We start from the raw sequence: 19,003 nt of genomic DNA, 5'->3' as shown, positions 1-19,003 counted from the left end.
AAAACTTTTGTGAAAATCATGAAAAATGCTGCCTGGTGCTGGCTGGCAACTTTTTTTAAAAACGTTGGCACGAAAAGAGTTAATATTATAAGCTTGCTGTTGTAAATCAGTGCAAAAATAAAGTGACAGATTTGAACACTAATTATTTATGTATAAAACATACTATGCTTTAACTTTAGGAAATTTAGGAAACTTAGGAATTGTCGGTAATGCATAAGCTTCAAATTTTTCCAAACAATTATTCCTACCATGAAAAAGACGACTTCACTGAATGAAAGTGGATATGAAAGCATATGGGTGATTCTCACGAAAACTTGGTTTTAAAAATGTCAAGCATGAAAATGTAAAAATTGCTTAAATTTACTTTTTTTCCCACCAGACATTGAAAAACAAAGTCTGGAGTAAATGGGATTATTAATTTAAAAACTTTTACTTATCATTTAACACTTTTTGTAACATCATTTAAAAAATTAGTCCTAAAAAATCTCATTACCGCAACAGTCAGAAAACATCAACACTGACATATTTTCAAAATGACATGACAAACCTGAAAGAACATAATTTGGAGATTCTGCACATGCATTTAAAATCAAAGTATTATGCTTCTATTAATTAAATTAACATTTAATAAGCATCTGTTGCGGTAATGATAATCAAAATGTCGTGTAAGCATTCTGACAAGACAATATTTCAAATTAACTGTAAAAAAAATGATCTTACCTGGTAGCCATCTTGAAGTAACTGGTCCATGTGCTTGGTCACTCAAAATCAAACTTTATTAAAATTCTGTATGTGTGCTTAAACTGTTCTCAAAAAGTGTTGCGGAGGATGAGAACATCAGGCATGGACACATCATTTTCCAAAATTTTCTTCATTATTATTATACATGAATATTCAGTAAATATTTTTTCTGTCATCTAAAGTAGTCTAGCAAAACATCCATTTATTTTTTTCCTTAATATTTTTGTGTTAATTTGATTAAATTACAACATAACGCATGTTCAAACACAGCCGGACACATTGCGGTAATGAGAATTTCAGCAGAAAATGAGATAAAATTTACAATTATAAATTCTTATGTTGAAATCACACATTGTGCAAGGTAGAACACAGTATTATGTTAATTCTGATGCTTTTTAATGTTACTATATTACACATTTTAAAGCTAAAATCATTAGTGCCGTGGAGTTTCAATGGTTTCGTGAGAATCACACATATAGTGACTTATCTGCTTTCTTTAAATAGTGCTTTTTTGGGAAAAATAAGACATGCAAATAAAAAAACAATAATAAAACATTTTTGGTTAAAATAACCCTTTTAATGTAGGTCTGTGTAAAACTATGTTTCTGCAGGAAAACAGAAACGTTGAGGTTTCTTAAAGTCGCAGGACCTGCATGAATGGACCGATTTCTCTCTGCTCAGCTAACAAATCACAATACAGACGTGCAGCCATGCGGCTCACTGGACCGGGTGTTTGGCAAACTTACTCGGTCTACACTTGTACTGAACGCTGAGGTATTTGCTGACGGCTGGACACGGATCCGCTCCGAACAGACGACTGTTGACAAGAACTTGACAGCTCCTTCTGTCCTCACATTCATCCAACATCTTCTACAGAGAGAGAGAGAGAGAGAGAGAGAGAGAGAGAGAGAGAGAGAGAGAGAGAGAGAGAGAGAGAGAGAGAGAGAGAGAGCTCTTTCATTCAGGTGACTACAATCATCAGCTTTCATTTTCTCTTCCCTGTAGGCATGAAAACACACTGTGTGTAATTGTACCCCACCTGTGCGTGTGTGTGTGTTTATAGTGTGTGGTTAGTAAGTGTGTGATCGTAAATCAAGCGTGTGTATGCTGTCAGACTCTGTACATCACACAGCGCTCTCATCACTTCATTCAGACTCATTATAAGATTAATGAAAGAGTAAAAACAGCACATCTTGACTTATTCACTGCAGGCGTTTTGAATGACTATGCAAACTATAGGCGGTGATGTCACTGCCTGCAAGTAACCAAACGAATCTTAAACCCTGCATTCAAGTTTGCATACTATCAGGACTAAGCAGTAGTCGAAAAATAAGATTTGGCATTCAATGCATTCAAATGTCTTTAGGGCATAATATAAGTAGACGTTTGATTGATTTGTATGTAAATGCATGAAAACAGATTTTTATAATAAGTTGATTTTCGATATTTCCTGCATGTAAATGCGCTCGATGTGTGTTACCTGCAAGGATGTTGACACATGACAGGAAGTGATGTCATTAACTAAGTGTGTCCTGGTGCTGCTATAAGTAGGCGGGCACTGAGGTGAGTGGGCGGAGTCTATACGACCGTAGAATGCGGATTGGACCGTAATGGAGGTTCTGGGTGGGCAGCTAACAGTCAGGAAGTCTCCATCACACGCCTGTTCAGTGTAATTCCTCAGCACACGGGATAGATAACCTTAAACAGAGAGAGATAACTGTTACTATGGTAACACAACAGCTTTCTATATAAATAACAGTTTACCCTTATCAATGTAGAACTAGGAAAACATCCTGCCCAAAATGTTTTGTGGTATCGTGATGATATCAGATGGCATTGGCACTGTACTTCACAAAGGTGTATTCATTATATAGCATGGTTTATGTCTTTTCAATGTTCATTTTATGATTATAACAGTATTTTAAAGGGAAAACATATTTCAAAAATCAAACAAAACTGTAATATAATTGGTGTTACTTTATAAAAATAATGTAAAATCGGATTTAAAAAGCGGGACTGCGAAAGGACCTCAGAGATGTGATTCAAACTTGAATCGCTAGCGCACTGGTGCTGTATGTCGGCACACTAACAACAGTTTGTAAAACTAAAAACTAACGCTTTATGGTTTCAAAACACACCTCTCAACTACAAATAAAAATTATAAACAAATAAATATATAGCATATATAAATAATATATTAAATAATTGAAGATATTTGATGGTATTAAGCAGCAGTTTAGTGTAGAAAAGTGCTTTTAGTTTCTGTTAGAGTTGCAATGAACTAAGAAAGAAGTGTTTTAACAAACACACAAACACACGCACACACACACACACACACGCGCTGAGTGATGTAATTTCTGTTCACCAAAGAAATAATGTAAACACACAGAGACACACAAAGCACCAAACATTACCTCTATATACACAACCTGTCCAGACCTGTAGTGACTGGACCACCTAAAGCTTTAACACAAACACAAACACACACACACACACACACACGCACACACGCACACACACACACACACACACACACACACACACACACACACACACACACACACACACAAATGTGCATTACAGGAGGAACCAAACCATCCACAGTAGCGGTCATCTCTATTGACTCATACCAGTAACCAACCACCCCATAATTTGCATAACAACACCCTGATTAACCACCAATGATAGCTTGTGTAGATGCTTTCGTCGTGGTCTGAAACCCTTTTCTTAGAAAATGTAAGTTTAAAATGACTCTCAACACTTGCACAGACGGGTTATGTAGTAAAAACATTGAGCAGTGTTAACATTTATTGAAAGTTGAACAGACAGGAATTCTAAAATATTTCAGAAGCTCATGAACACTTTAGAAAAGCATGCGCGCAAGCACACACGCGCGATCTTCAACATCCATTAGTGTAATGAAAGCAATGCAGAACATCATTCCCAAACAGCAAAAAAAAAATATTAAAAAAATACAACAAAAAAAAAATCACAGAAAAATATATGTACGGAAATATGTTTACGAAAATGTATTTTTCACAAAATATATTTGTTGACCATATTTTATATATTGTGAAATATATTTTAAAAATAAATATGTTTTAAATATTTACATTGCATTGGAAAAAAAACTTTCCAATGTTACAAACCTGTAAACATAATGGTGCGGTTTCCCAGACAGGGATTAGACAAGTCCTAGACTAAAATTAATGTAAGAGCTTTCCAAATTGAAAACATCTTGCCTTGACATATCTTAAAATACATCAGTGCCCTTTGTTTTGCCTGAAAATGAACAAGGTAATGTTTTTAGTAAGGCATGTTTGTTGAAACTAGTTATATTTCCTGATTAAACTAAGGTCTAGTCCTGGTTTAAGCTAACCTCTGTCCGGGAAACCACCCCAATAGGTTTGAAAAGATTTGAGTAAAATATATTTTCAACTGCAAAATTTACTTATAATTGTATATTTAATAAATATTTATACACATTTTTATATTCTGAAAAGGAAAAATATATTTTTGGCCATATAGGTTGTAAAATAAAAATGCATTTGTTGCCCCTGACATACATTTTGAAATATATGCATGTTAAAGGAATAGTCTACTCATTTTCAATATTAAAATATGTTATTACCTTAACTAAGAATTGTTGAATCATCCCTCTATCATCTGTGTGTGTGCACGCTTCGATAGCATTTAGCTTAGCCCCATTCATTCAATTGTACCATTTAGAGATAAAGTTAGAAGTGACCAAACACATCAACGTTTTTCCTATTTAAGACGAGTAGTTATACGAGCAAGTTTGGTGGTACAAAATAAAACTTAGCGCTTTTCTAAGCGGATTTAAAAGAGGAACTATATTTTATGGCGTAATAGCACTTTTGGGAGTACTTTGACTCGGTGCAGTAACACCCTCCCTCTCCCATTATGAGAGTGAGAAGGGGAGCGGACTTTTCAGGCGAGTCGAAGTACTCCCAAAAGTGCTATTACGCCATAAAATATAGTTCCTCTTTTAAAGAGGAGTGATTTTATCATGAATGATTTCTCAAAGACAGCCCTCCTGTTTCTAAGTTTACAAAACTAAAAGAGACATCAACATAAAATGTAAACAGATTTTTTTTAAAGGCTTGAATATTCTTTTAAACCTCATCTGGTTATTATCACAAAATAAATGCCGAGGCATTGTGTATTGCCTGAAGAGCATTTTGTGATGACTTCACTCGATACATGATTTCTTACCACATAAACTGACAAATCACATTCAAGTATTTTAAGTAAGGGATAATGTAGAGGCAGCCGGTAGTTATTGGGAAATAAGCCCCGACAGTGTGATCAGGACCCGACGCGAAGCGGAGGGTCTTGTATCACACTGAAGGGGCTTATTTCCCAATAACTACCGGCTGCCTCTACATTATCCCGCTTATTACACGGCTACTTGCCACATAAGAAAAAAAACTGGACATGAATATGAATTTGAAACGTTTTATTGGCATATTTGTTTTAAATTAACATTTTTATCCTTCCGCGAAACTTTGCACAGATGCATAAAATGATCGTAATACCTTATTAAGATCCTCTGCTTCATACTTGTCTGTCTCCATCTTTTCTCTTTTAGCCAGTCTTTGAGAAGTTTTAATGCCCATTATGTTTTTTTTGTGTGATGGCTTCGTAGCTGTCATGCTCTATTTTGTCAAGTTCAGTCTCAGTAAGCTCTCTGTGTCTTGTCGTGGTTGTCGAGTGTTTGTCACAAGATGGCGCCAAAAGACAGGTATCTTTATTGATCTTTATTGGCGCGGAGCGATTTTACTTGTGCAAGTAGTACCAGCTATGCGTTATTATTTTGGAGCGGTTATTATTTGAAAAGAACGAACCTGCAAATGTCTCAACTGACCAATCAGAATCAAGCATTCCAGAGAGCCGTGTAATAAAGAGGAATATAAAAAGATAAGTGTGTTATATTACAGAAAGGCTGCTTATGAAAGTAATACTGTACAATCCACACAGGATTCATCCAGCGCTTTAGGGTTTCTGAACACAATCCCTCCTGCTATTGTTCTCGGATAGAAGCAAACATTCCATTCAGTGATTGACAGCTCCTTGCACCAATCACAGCTCTGATGACAGACAACACCTGCATGAAATCTCCAATCAGAGAAGTGACTGCTTGTGAGGATATAAAACGGTTGAAAGTTTAAGCTCAAAGCAACTTGGGTGGAGGTTCAAAATATAAAATATAATAAACATAAAAGAACAATAAAACTGGCTTAAGCCACATGGGAAAAAGATAATTTTATATATATTTTCAGGTGTTGATCATTACAGCCAATTACAGACGTGAACAATGAACGCATCAATGTAACGTTTAAATGACTTGTCGTGTAAAAGTGTATTTTTTCATTACTGTGTCAAATAGCAATAAAATGAAACATTTCTTACCTTTTTTTTGTCTGTGTAGTCCATGAGAATATGGCATATAAAAAGGTTTTAATGTAGTATATTAATGGACGTTAATAATTATAATTATAGATTACAGAATAATTAATGATTATAGAATTTGGAGCATGAAGCCCCGAGTTAAGAGCAACTATCGTCCGATTCACGGTTTTACATTTCCTTTGGTGTGTATTAGTTTGTGTTAACGATATGCAAAAGTTACAAACCCCAAAGTGCAAAGTACAAACTCCTCTTGGACAAGACCGACATTATCATAATTCCTGTAAGTAATACATAATTCTGCTGGCCAATCAGGGACACAGCGCTTTACAGATCGATACGTTTTGTAAAAATCAAAGCGTTTGAGAAAGACATGGATTTCTGGAGCTACAAATATTAACCTTGTTTTTAGCAATGAAATAGGTGCCCTTTAAAATGTGATTATTTTGATGCAACGCAAGTGTAGTTTACAGAGTTTAAATGCATATTTTCATGTCAGTGTGTGTAGTTGAAAAATGCTGTTCTAAACAAAACCCAAACCATAATCTTGCCCTGATCCGCCAGCAGTCATAAAGCTCTGTCATGTGACCTGAGGCAAAATTACAGCCAGACCCGGGGCAGAAGGGACCAAATTACAACCCTAGGATTTCACCAGAACACACGAGTTGCATTAAAGATGGCAAAAGAGAGAGAGAGAGAAAGAGGTTTCTTTGTGCTGGGGTTCCCTTCTGTTTAAATAATGCTCGTCTGTGATTGGTGGAGAGGAAAGCAGGGTAAATTCCACATGTCTGCAGAGTAGTGTGGATCAAAACACAATAAACACACCTACACACACTACACACAAGCACTACACATGTTCACTGTTATATGTGAAAGGTGAGCTGTCTGTGTGTCTGCATACTTTCTCATTCTCTGAACATTGAACCAGCAGATGAAAACCACCAGACAACCAACACAAAGGACACAAAGGGTTAAAACAAACTTTTATGCTTTCTGGCTGTGTTCACAGTGATAGTATACGAAACAATATCCAGTATGTTACGATATGTTAAACAGTAGCATGACATATTTTGAGTAAAAACCTCACATTTTGGCAGTTCAATTAAATAATGAATGATGATGGTGATTCTTGTTTCTCCTGCTTCGTTCACTTCTGTCAATCAAACTCTGTGAGAAATTGAACGAGCAAACAATGTGCCTCTTATGTGCCGTTTAACTCGAGTCAAACCAGTGTAGCCAACCTTCAGAAAGACTTAAAATAATACAGCACGATTCAGCACACGAGAGGACTTCCCTCGAAACGTCTTAAACCACACACATGCACACATCTGACAGAAAGCCCAGGGGTATAAATACTGGTTAACTAAATGGACAGTGGTCACATCAAAGTTCAAAGCAGGTAATTTATTTTAAAAACTGGATTTAACCTCAGGATGTGACCTTGGGTTCAACATTGACACTTAACCTCAAAGAACAGGAAAGAAACTGCAGTGTGTGTCAACACGGTACAACAATAGAGATTAGCAGTTTAAACGCAGATTAACCCAAGGGATTTATTCACATGCAGCTGAAGCTCAGAGAGTTTTAAAGGAACGGTTCACCTAAAACTAAATATGATGATGTGCTATAAAAAAAATAAATACATGGTTCCCACATCTTAGTTAACTTAAAATTTAAGGACCTTTCAAGGACTTTCCAGGTCCAATACCCTCAAATTCAAGGACTAAATGTGAGAATCTAAATGTAAAATCTACCTTTTAAGATACATTGTTACAGTTCCCTTTTGAGGGAACTCGTGCTGCGTCACTGCAGTGACACTTTGGGGACGCCTCCTGGAGTAAGTGCGTCTGAATGTGTATATCAAATTCAACCAACGATGAGGCTTAACTACAAAGACAGGGTGACGCGGGAGCCAGGAGGTATATTGATATCTGAAATATTGCCAAAGACGGCGTTACAGGGATGCAGGAAGTATAGCAAGAGAGACGCAGCGTCTCGTTCCCTTCTCAGGGAACAACAGTTACATACTTAACCAGAGACGTTTTCATGTGTCAAACACAACTATTCAAAAAAGCATTTTAGTATGAATCAACATTCAAATACAGAAGATATAAGCATTTAAAGCGAACAGTTTAGCACGTGTGCTTAAAAAGTCTAGAATTTTATGATATTATCCAACACTACACAGGGAATAATGCTTTTTTTCCCCAAAAAAACGTCTTGCATAAAATAGATTCAAGCACTTTCAATGACCTGTATCTATGTATGTATGTATTTCCAAAAACTACCCAGGGCCTTGATTTTTTCTGCCAGATTCACAAACTTTCAAGGATTTCAAGGACCTGGGGGAACCCTGTAAATAAATAAAGAAATAAAAATGGTCTCCTAGATATCATTAAGATTGAGAGAAAATGTAAACTTTTGTTCAAGTCCTTCATCTCAAATATTTCTCAGGACAAAACGACCCAGAAATGTCTTCATTAGTGTTTCAGGCAATGTCACAAACTGAACTCAGATTTGACAAGTTAGCAATCAAACCGCAAAACTATTACCAAGTTAGCTGAATTTAAATATTAGTTTTAGGAGAAACACCTGAAACTAATTGGCGACTGAAATAAAAACCAAGTACGCAGACAGATCCCCCGATCAATAAAAGTTTTCTTTGTAAAAACTGCACACCAACTTTTTTCCTGTGAACACCAAAGTATTGGAAGTCATTTATAAGATTTGTGTGTTTATCACACAGGGGTGCGTTTACATACGACACAATTGTCGCACTTTAAACTATTATAGTAGATGCATTGTTGGAGAAACTGACTCGCTATTCATGACGGTTCCCAAAAACAAATCCACATAAAAGTTATTTTTTGAAAATCTGGCACTCCTCTGAAACCGTTGAAGCATAATTCGGTGTAAAGGTGTCACAAGACTCATCTAACTTGTTTTGATATTTATTATTCATCGATGTTGTTGTTTCTGTCACAAAAACACCTCTCACACCCATGTCTGATCCCTGTCTGATTCCTTTACACAAACACAACATCCAAAATCTAGTTGGTTTACACCAGCATTACAAAACCTAAACATTACAGATTTTTACATAAACACTAAAGTTCTTCATACTGTAACAAATGAGGTTTTCCACAAATGAGCCATGAAAAGTTTAAATGAAGACAACAGAGATTTACATCATTCTACTCATTTCTGTCTAGACGTCTATCCAATTATACAAACCTGCAGGGAGAGAGAGACACTTTTAATTTTGCACAATTTTGCACTATATATTTGTTTTATTTTTACTTTTTTCTTTTCTTCTCTTTTTATTATTATTTTTCTATTTTTTATTAGATGTATGTGAAAGTGTTTTGTGATTAATAAAGCTTTAAACTTAAACTTTTATTTGCACAATTTTTACGCATTTTTGTACAGATTTGTCATGCCAAAAAAGCACTTAAATTGAAATTGTGCGAGAGAGAAAGAGAGGGAGGGAGGGATGTAAACAGGACAAAAGTTTCTCTCTCTCTACCTGTATGTGTGTGCTTTTTAGTTTCTGTTTTCCTTCACTTTCTCATACACTTTCATCTTCTGATCAGTGTGTGATGTGTGTGTTGTGCGCCATTAGTGTGTGCAAATCTGTTAGAAACGTCTCATCACATCATTGCTACAATGGTTTTACACTTGAAGAGTTTGATTCCAAAACGCGATAAACGGCATTTAAAAAAAACATTGTTACCACCAAAATCAGTATTGTATCTGGTCAGCATTAAAAAGTAAATTCTTAATTTTACGCAAAATCCAATATCCACCGTGTTATTTTGTCATATTTTCCCCTTTTTTCCCAAAACAAGACAAACGCCACTCCTCCTTCTATGCCGAATGCAATAAATCCGCTTAACCAATCACAGCGCATTCCACACATTGTAAACAACAATTGCGGCCCATTGAATACACGCACGGAATCTTAGTTTTCCTCATTTACTTTGTACTTTGTGATTAACAAACAAACAAAAACAAAATAATACTTTGATGGCATTGAGAAACCTGTGGTGGTTTTCTGTGGCGGGAAAGAAACGTAAGCCAACTAAATCTAATAATTTCTGTGAGAGGAACTCAGACAAAGAAAAAATGTCGGCTGTTGCTTGTTCTCCCGACAGCATCAAGTATCTGTCATGCTAACACGTTGACCCCAGTGGATCTTATGAAAAACTTTACATTATTTTACTCAAAGTCAACGAAAATCGAGCAGGACCAAAACATTTTACAGCTGATCGCTGTCAAGCTGTTTAGCGACAACGTCTCAAGGATGACAGCAGCAATGACAGTGTTCTTAATATGACAAAGTAAGTGTTTTGATTAATGCAATTAATGTTTTTTTTAATCAGTGTATACCACTAGTCAACTAAATGGGTGAAACATGGCAAAGATGAATGCACATTTATATATTGATTCAATAAATGTATTGCATTTTGCAGAGAAAAAAAATCAGTTTTTATAATAAATCTTTAAAAATAAAATTAGGAGTTCGAATTTTTATGTTATTATAACCTAAAGATGCTTTGTGAAAGTTTGTAACAGAAAATAGTGGTTTTCATCTGGTCACTTTCTTGGTATAGAAAACACGTTTTTACCCAAATTAGTCAAAATGGATTTATTGCTGATTGGAACCAAACTCTTCACTTTCTCTTACAAGAGTAAACATTACAAACGTAATCTCAATCGTTTCTTTTACACATGCAGAGCAAACTTTGCTCAAGCTTCCTAATAAAGTAATTTGAAGGGCTGGGTGTCGATTCAGATGTTCCAGATCAATTTGATTTCAATTCACAAGCTATCAAATTGATTCGATTTTCGATTCTCGTTTTTTTTCTTTTTTCGATTGGTGGCCTTTGAGAATCGATTTTGAATCAACCACGTAAAAAAACAATTAATTAAAAAATCTTTGTTTTTGTTTTTTGCCCAGCCCTAATAATTTGACAGGTCTAGTTTCAGAAGAGATCTCACTTTCATAAAAAAAATCTTAATAATTTACTCACCCCCATGTCATCCAAGATCTCTTCAGTCGAGAAGAAATTGTTTTTTTTGAGTAATCATTTAAGAATTTTTCCCTATAAAGTGAATAGTTTGAGATTACAGTTTCAATGCAGCTTCAAAGGTCTCTAAACGGTCCCAACGGAGACATAAGGGTCTTACTCTTATCTAGCCAAACCATCCTCATTTTCACCAAAAAAAGAAACATTTTTTTTAACTTTTAAACCACAACCTCTTGTCTTGCACTAGCCGTGTGAAGCGTCAGCGTGACCTTACGTATTATGTAATTACGTCGAATTGTGCATTGAAACTGCAAACTGTTGACACTCACTAAAGTCCACTATATGGAGAAAAATCCTGTTTTCCTCAAAAAACTGAACAAAGAAAGACATAAACACCTTGGATGACATGAGGGTGAGTAAATGATCAGGATTTTTTAAATGAAAGTTGTGTATTCCTTTAACAACGTCTCAAACTGTGCTCAGATCTGCCATAATACCAAAATCTTTGAAGTCAAATATTCCCAAGCTATGCTTTTACTTGTTCCAGTCTTAAACCTAAACTACACAGCTACTATTGTTGCTAGTTTAAATCTGAGACTAAGTAAAAATATGGTAGATTTTATTATTGTGTCTTTAAGCTACAGGAACAAAACTATGAAAGAGCAACTTGTGTATGTTAACAGGTTGAACAAGTATAGACAGATGAGTTTAATTCTACCAGAGATGATTGAGATCAATCACATGATCAGATGACCGGGTTCATCTGATGTTCGACATGGCACACAGACAGCGTTCTGTTATAGACATAACATCTCAAGCACAGGATCTGTTCAGACACCTCATCTGATGTTGTGTATAAACGCCTACATTGTGAAGACCAGTCAAATGAGAAAAATAACTCAAAAGTTCAAGTAAAAGAAAAACATTCTGGTCAAAGTAAATCTCAACCATAATAAACAAACAAACTGTTAAGTTTGATAAAGCAGTTTTGCACTAAAATAAACCGTCTTTGTTAAAAAGAGCACAACGTGTTTCAGATGCTGGTATCCTCACCACGCTTGATAACTAGCTTTACCAGCAAAAATCACCTGGTCAGTCAGCTTTGACTAATGAGAATCTCAACCAGCGTGAAAATGCTGGTCTTATCTGCAGGTGTGTTAACAAATTGACAATTACCAAGTGTTAGTATGAGGTTGCTAAAGTGTGCTTTAACCAATGCATTACTAGGCAGTAACAATGGGTTGTTTATACAACACCGTTATCAACAAAAACAAAATACTTTCTTTATTTCCTTTGGCCGTTCATTTACATGACAACAGCATTTTGGGGGTGCAAACTTTTATAAATGAGTTTCAAAGTGGAGATGTTTGAAAACAACACAAATTTGTGAAAACTGTAACTGTGTGTTCACATCAGCCGCGTTTGAGGCATCGAATTCGCATCGACCGCGTCTACTTTGCTGCTTGAACATTTTGAGTTTACTCACTTCATTCGCGTGTGTGAAATTCTACTCAGAGACATTTACATGGAAATTTGTGTCATGGGAGGGGCTTCTGCGACTCCTGCAATCACGTCACTACTAGGGCAAACTCCTGATTGGTTAACTCGGCACGTTTTTCTGCCAAAGTTCAAATTTTATAACTTGCGCGTTTGCCGCGGCAACGCTCAATTCGCACCCTTCGCACGAACTAGACGCCCGAATGAGGCGGAATCACGTCTACCATGCCGCGCTAAACGCCTAATTTTCGCCGCGAGACCTCCAGACGCGCATCAACACGTCTTCACATTGATTTAACATTGAAATTACTCGCGCTTGACGCCTCTACCGCAGCTGGTGTGAACGCAGCATAATGTCATGCGCGTACGTATTACATGTTCAAACATCGACATTGCCAATTACTGACTGGGAATGCACAATAGCAATTTTTATTTGTTTTTGTGGATTCATGTAAATGGGAATCATTTTGACGTTGTTGTTTGTATGCAATAAACTATTAATACACTGTTGTCGTGTAAACACACCCTAAGTTAATGGATCCCGAGTCTCTATTAGCGCATTTTCACCGTTGTGCCGAATAGCCATGTCCAAATGAAACTATTATCATCCCCACAGGGGAAAATGAAACCACATCCATGCCAGCCGGGTCCGATCGGCACGGAATGGAAACGTTACACAACAAAAACAGAAATTGGGTCTTATGATTCTGGTCAGATAGATACAAGGTCTTGCTTTCTGCTTTCAATGTAAGTCTACTGGAATCAATGTGGGATAAATCTAATCATTAAAAAATGTGCCTATAAACCAATGCTCAACAAGATGTTTGCACTGGAGGGGAGGGGTGCGGGGGTCTTTCCTACAAACACATAGCAGGGGTTTCAAGTTCCACCTCCGGAACGAAATCTTAAGAAAGCACTCTCTCTCTCTCTCTCTTTCTCTCATCCACACACACCTATAACCTTTTGGCTTTTTGAGTATAAAAGGTTACTGGAGTGTCTCTCACCTTCAAAAGCAACAAAACTTTCTCTGATTTTAAGCATTTACTCTCTTTTCTTTTGTTAAAAAGTGTATTTTGTATAATGCAATGTTTACATGGCTTAAGGTTAAAAAAACATTCTTTTCCACATACCATACATTATTGTTGCTCCTCTATGCACCGCTTTCTGAAAAGCTGCGATTTTTACAAAGCTCATCGTTCTGAAAAGGGTGGTGTGCTCTGATTGGCCAACTATCCAGTGCGTTGTGATTGGCCGAATACCTCTAGAGTGTGACATAAATGTTATGCTTCTTACCAAAACACAGTGTCTCCAAGACATGCATACTCGCTGTTGTATGCAATACTACAACTAGAATAAAAGTAACGCCTTTTTGCGTAATCTCTTTGGGTTTGAGACTTTAATCTTTGCAACTTTGCGGATCGTCTATATGGACAAACAGGTTTTAAACGGATAGTTCACCCAAAAATGAAAATAATGTCTTTAATGACTCATTTCGTCCCTCATGTCGTTCCAAACTCATAAGACCTCCGTTCATCTTTGGAACACACAGTTTACACAGTATAAGACGTTTTTTATTTAGTCTGAGAGCTTGTTGACCCTCCATTGAAAATCTATGTACGGTATAATGTCCATGTCCAGAAAGGTAATAAAAACATAATCAAAGTAGTCCATGTGTCAGTTAGAATGTGTTGAAGCATCGAAATTACATTTGGTGAAAAAATAAAAATTACGACTTTATTCAGCATTGTCTTCTCTTCCGTGTCGGTTGTGAAGCGCATGCACAAGACTAAAGTCACGTGACTGCAGTGACACGGATGACGTGTTATCTGGTGTGCCCAAGCTGCTTTTTTTTGTGCGTCCGGGCTTCGTTTACAGTCTGAGAAAGACGCACGTGGCGAGTTTGAAAAAAAAACTTCGCAAACATGTCTGATGATAACACGTCATGCGTGCAGTCACGTGACTTTAGTCTCGCACATGCACTTCACAACAGACACAGAAAAGAAGAGAATGCTGAATAAAGTCATAATTTTTTTTTTTTGGACCAAAATGTATTTTCGATGCTTCAAAACATTTTAACTGTCCCACTGATGTCACATGGACTACTTTGATGATGTTTTTATTACCTTTCTGGACATGGACAGTATACTGTACTTAGATTTTCAATGAAGGGTCAACAAGCTCTCGGACTAAATATAAAACATCTTAAATTGTGTCCCGAAGAGAGGTCTTACGAGTTTAGAACGACATGAGGGTGAGTCATTAATAACATTATTTTCATTTTTGGTTGAACTGTCCCTTTAACACTCCAAAGACAAAGAAAAACATGAAATTAAATCTTCCTAATGCATTTAAAAAATACATCTCTAATATGAATATGCATCAAGTTTATTTTTACAGTGGAAAATCTACTTAATGCAAGCATTACAGTGCATTACCATTTCATGTTGACTTTAAGACTAAAACACATGAATGAAAGAAAGGGACATTCCTCAAGTCTTAACAGTGACTGTTAAGACTAGGGATCCATCAGATGGTTTGACCTCAGTTGACCTATTGACCCTTTAACAGGCACACATCCCATTCAGTGCCTCAGTAAGCCACGCCCACAGCTTTATGACCACATACACTGTAGTGAACACACACAGACAATGAATCTAAATGTGTGTGTGTGAAGCTAATTAACCAAGATAAAACGCAGCACACACAAAGGCATGTGGTTCCTTTAGAACAGATGTACAGGCCTGTTGCTTAGCAACAGATGCCCGTCTCCACCGACAGCTGCTGTCACTCTATTCAAGCATCTGTCAATCAAACAGGCATTCCAAAGGCTTTCAGGTCCGGTTTTGTCTGACCCAAGAACACTTTATTAAAGACGTAAAGATGTTTTTGATCATGACTAAGAGAATCCAGGTCAAGCTTTACCTCAAAAATTAAAACTATAAAAAAGAAACTATATTTGACCAATAGAAAATGTATTAAGTTTTATAGATGGGTTCTGGAAATTTTTTACCTGGTTTTAGCTTGCCAGGCTGGGAGACCAGCTTTGCCAGGCTGGGATGACCAGCTTAAACCAGCTACTTCCACCTTAAACTAGCCAACCAGCTTTACCTGACCAGGTAAAAAGTGTCTAAACCCTACTAAAAATCCAGCTAAGACCAGCACAAGCAGGTTATATCTGCTTTAAGGTGACAGTAGCTGGTTAAAGATGGTCCTTCCAGCCAGACCAGCTAAGTCCAGCTTGACCATCTTAAAAAGTGCCAAAAACACAGCTAAACCAGCTAAAACCAAGATGGGAGACCAGCAAAACCAGCTCACCAGCTTATGCTGGTTTTAGCTTTATTTCAATAGGGAACACCTCTAAAACCAGCCTGCTACACCAGCTTAACCAACTAAAACCAGGCTGGGAGACCAGGTAAAACCAGCTACGGCTAGTTTTAACTGGTCTTTTCAGTAGGGACAACTTTAACAAACTACATGTAAACAACACAAGCAAAACATCTGTGAAAAAGGTCTGCAGGTCTGATCTTTAATCTGGTTTTTATCAAACAAACTCATCACAACACTTTCTAATCCATTATTACACACCAAATATACACAACTATTTGTGTCTATGATAAAATTATTTCTAGCACGTCATCGCGTATTATATATATTCATTAATGTTATTATTATCATCAGATGTGTAATTATTCTCATATAACATTGTTACCACGGACGGAGCGCGCGCGCGCACACTTTCTCTTTGATCGCGTCGGTCACGGAAGTTCCCGCGAAACGATCTACTACGATGTTTCACAAACTTCACGTGCAAATAAACAACAAATTACGCGTGAAAGTGAGATAGTGTCTAAATATATAAACGGAAAAACACAGCATATATATTTATTATATCAGCAAATGTAAATGCGTAAATAAAGAGGATGATGGTACCTGAGAACTCCTGCGAACTCTTAGTGAAGACAGTAAGACACGATATTCCCAACAACAGCAGTGAATATAAAACATCAGGAGGAAACATCATTAAATCTGTCATCCGATCAACAGTCCGATGAGTCTCGAGATCAGACAGAAAGATTCAAAACAGGACATAAATAAATGTCTGATTCCATGACTGCAGTCTGGAAAGAATCAGAGTCAAAGCAGAGAATACCTGAGAGAGAGAGAGAGAGAGAGAGAGAGAGAGAGAGAGAGAGCAGATTTCCCCCTGGTCCCAGAGTCCCTGAATTTCGTTCTCACTGCTGACTGAAATTCAAATTCAATTTAATAAAACTTTTTTTGCCATACATTGTAAAGTATTTCTTAATGTTTTTATTTCGAGAATTTATTTTGCATAATAAAATACAAACAAAAAAACAATAATAAGAAATAAACGAAGGGTAAACCAAAACACTAAATAAACAGACACAAATTATTAAGAAAATTAAACCTAAAAACATTACAATTTCAAAATGACTTACCCTCATGAATATTGACCTAAATGTGTTAAACTTTTGATAGACCTCGACTTTTAATTCCAAATTAAAGTCACTAACATTAAACTGTTCAAACTGAAGAAACCAGATGATATTCACTTTCCATTATTTTTCAAGGTAACCAGGAAGCACTTATGTCGAAACATTTTAAAACGTATTAGGAAAAAAAGGATTTAGATTTGACCATACCAGACACCCGATACCAACCTGATTAGACTGACAGCGAGAAATTAAGTATTTGACACATCCGCATTAATAGCTTGATGGCTATTTATTATGACTAAACTTGTATACTTAAATGTTTTGATTTCTTTGTATGAACTCAATATTTGGTTTGATGGTTAAATCTGGTGGAAGTTTTGTGTCAATAGAAATCCCCTTACTGATAAAAATGCTGCTGTGTCAAATACTTATTTTCCCCGCTGTAAATGACACAATAACACTGAACACAAATTGAAAACACTGGATGATAATGTGTATGTTTGAGTAGACTAGACTAGACTAGATCTCTTGGGGGCGATTTCCCGAACAGTGTTCAGGCTAATCCGGGACTAGGCCTTAAGGTAATTAAGGAAGTTTTACAAAACCATTACAGGTGTGCATCTTCTTGAGTCAGGAACAGGTGTTTTTAAATTAAAGAAACTCAAACATGCATTTTAGTCTGGGACTAGGATAAACCCTGTCCGGGAAACAACCCCTTGGTGTTTTCCAGAGTTATAGAGACACCTGCTGGTCAATATGAATAATTGCAGCTCAATAGTCAATAGTGGTGACAGAGGCTGTGCATTACCAATAATGACTTTATGGACACAAAAATATCTCTCATATATATATATGGGATCACAGGGTTAAAAATTAATCCCATGTAATTTGTTATATGGGTCAATGACATGACGTTAATTATTTTGTGTCCGTATGGTTCAATTAAATGTAAAAGGGTTAAAATTTCAAAATAAATTTGCAGATTACTTGCATACATTTTCTTTTTTAAGTACCAAGTCTAAAATTTCTGGTTTTATTTTATTTTGAAAGAATATTTGGGGATAATTGCAGAAATGTCAATGTGGTGTAACTGGTCTTTGTTAATTGGTGTAACTAGTATTTAAAAAAAAATGAAAATATAAATATATTCAGAAAAAATGTGGAATAAAATATAATCATCTAGCTTAGTGTAATATGATTTTTTACATACATTTTTACATCATTTGTCAAAGATTATTTAGAAAACAGAGCTGTTTTCAGCATATGTCAGGACAAATATTATAAAAACAAATTAAAAATGTAGAAATAACGAATAAAATTATATTTTAAAATGATTTATTTTATGATTATGCTCACATGCCATAAAGGTGGATAAAATATTTCATATTTCTCATTCTTTGGGGCAATTCGTCTGTTACACCATTTGACATTTTCAGGTCCATTTAGTCTTAACTTTTATAAAAATGGTGCAAATGTATTTTGTATTGCATAAATTCAACGTAAATACACTGTGCATTGAAATAAACCCGATGAATGCTTTTAAAACAAGTTTTTTAAATTTCTCATCTTGCCAAACCATTTTTGTCACTGACCCATATATGCTGGCTCCTGTTAACACTTTTTTTTCAGGTTGGTTGTTACCCAAAACTAGAATCCTCAGGCCACAAAAAAAAACAGTGGTGTTCATTATATTATCATCGTTTTATTGGTATTTAAACTTGTGCTGTGGTGTTACATGAAGTATACACACTGATAATTGATGTTCTTAAATTTGTATATTTGATCTGAAGATGTTTGAAGCAAGTCAAAAATAAATTGCTTATAACTCTAACTTAAATAATGGACATACTC

General features: G+C 36.0%; 1 protein-coding gene across 1 annotated transcript in view; it reads right to left on the bottom strand.

Annotated features, from left to right (window-relative positions):
• Nucleotides 1-16,845, bottom strand: part of eva1aa (eva-1 homolog A, regulator of programmed cell death a) — a 53,042-nt gene extending 36,197 nt beyond the window's left edge. Inside the window, exons 1-3 of the mRNA XM_055186234.2 lie at nucleotides 16,629-16,845; nucleotides 2,222-2,439; nucleotides 1,488-1,611 (exon numbers count right to left, since the gene is read on the bottom strand). Of these exons, the coding sequence (XP_055042209.2) occupies nucleotides 1,488-1,611; nucleotides 2,222-2,439; nucleotides 16,629-16,731 (445 nt within the window). The 5' untranslated portion in view covers nucleotides 16,732-16,845. The remainder of the gene's footprint in view (nucleotides 1-1,487; nucleotides 1,612-2,221; nucleotides 2,440-16,628) is intronic.
• Nucleotides 16,846-19,003: the final 2,158 nt, after the last annotated feature.

Source organism: Misgurnus anguillicaudatus, chromosome 18, assembly GCF_027580225.2.
Source record: "Misgurnus anguillicaudatus chromosome 18, ASM2758022v2, whole genome shotgun sequence".
Lineage (NCBI taxonomy): Eukaryota > Metazoa > Chordata > Actinopteri > Cypriniformes > Cobitidae > Misgurnus > Misgurnus anguillicaudatus.
Note: the sequence above shows the minus strand (reverse complement) of the source record. Positions and strands in the feature narration are given on the sequence as shown.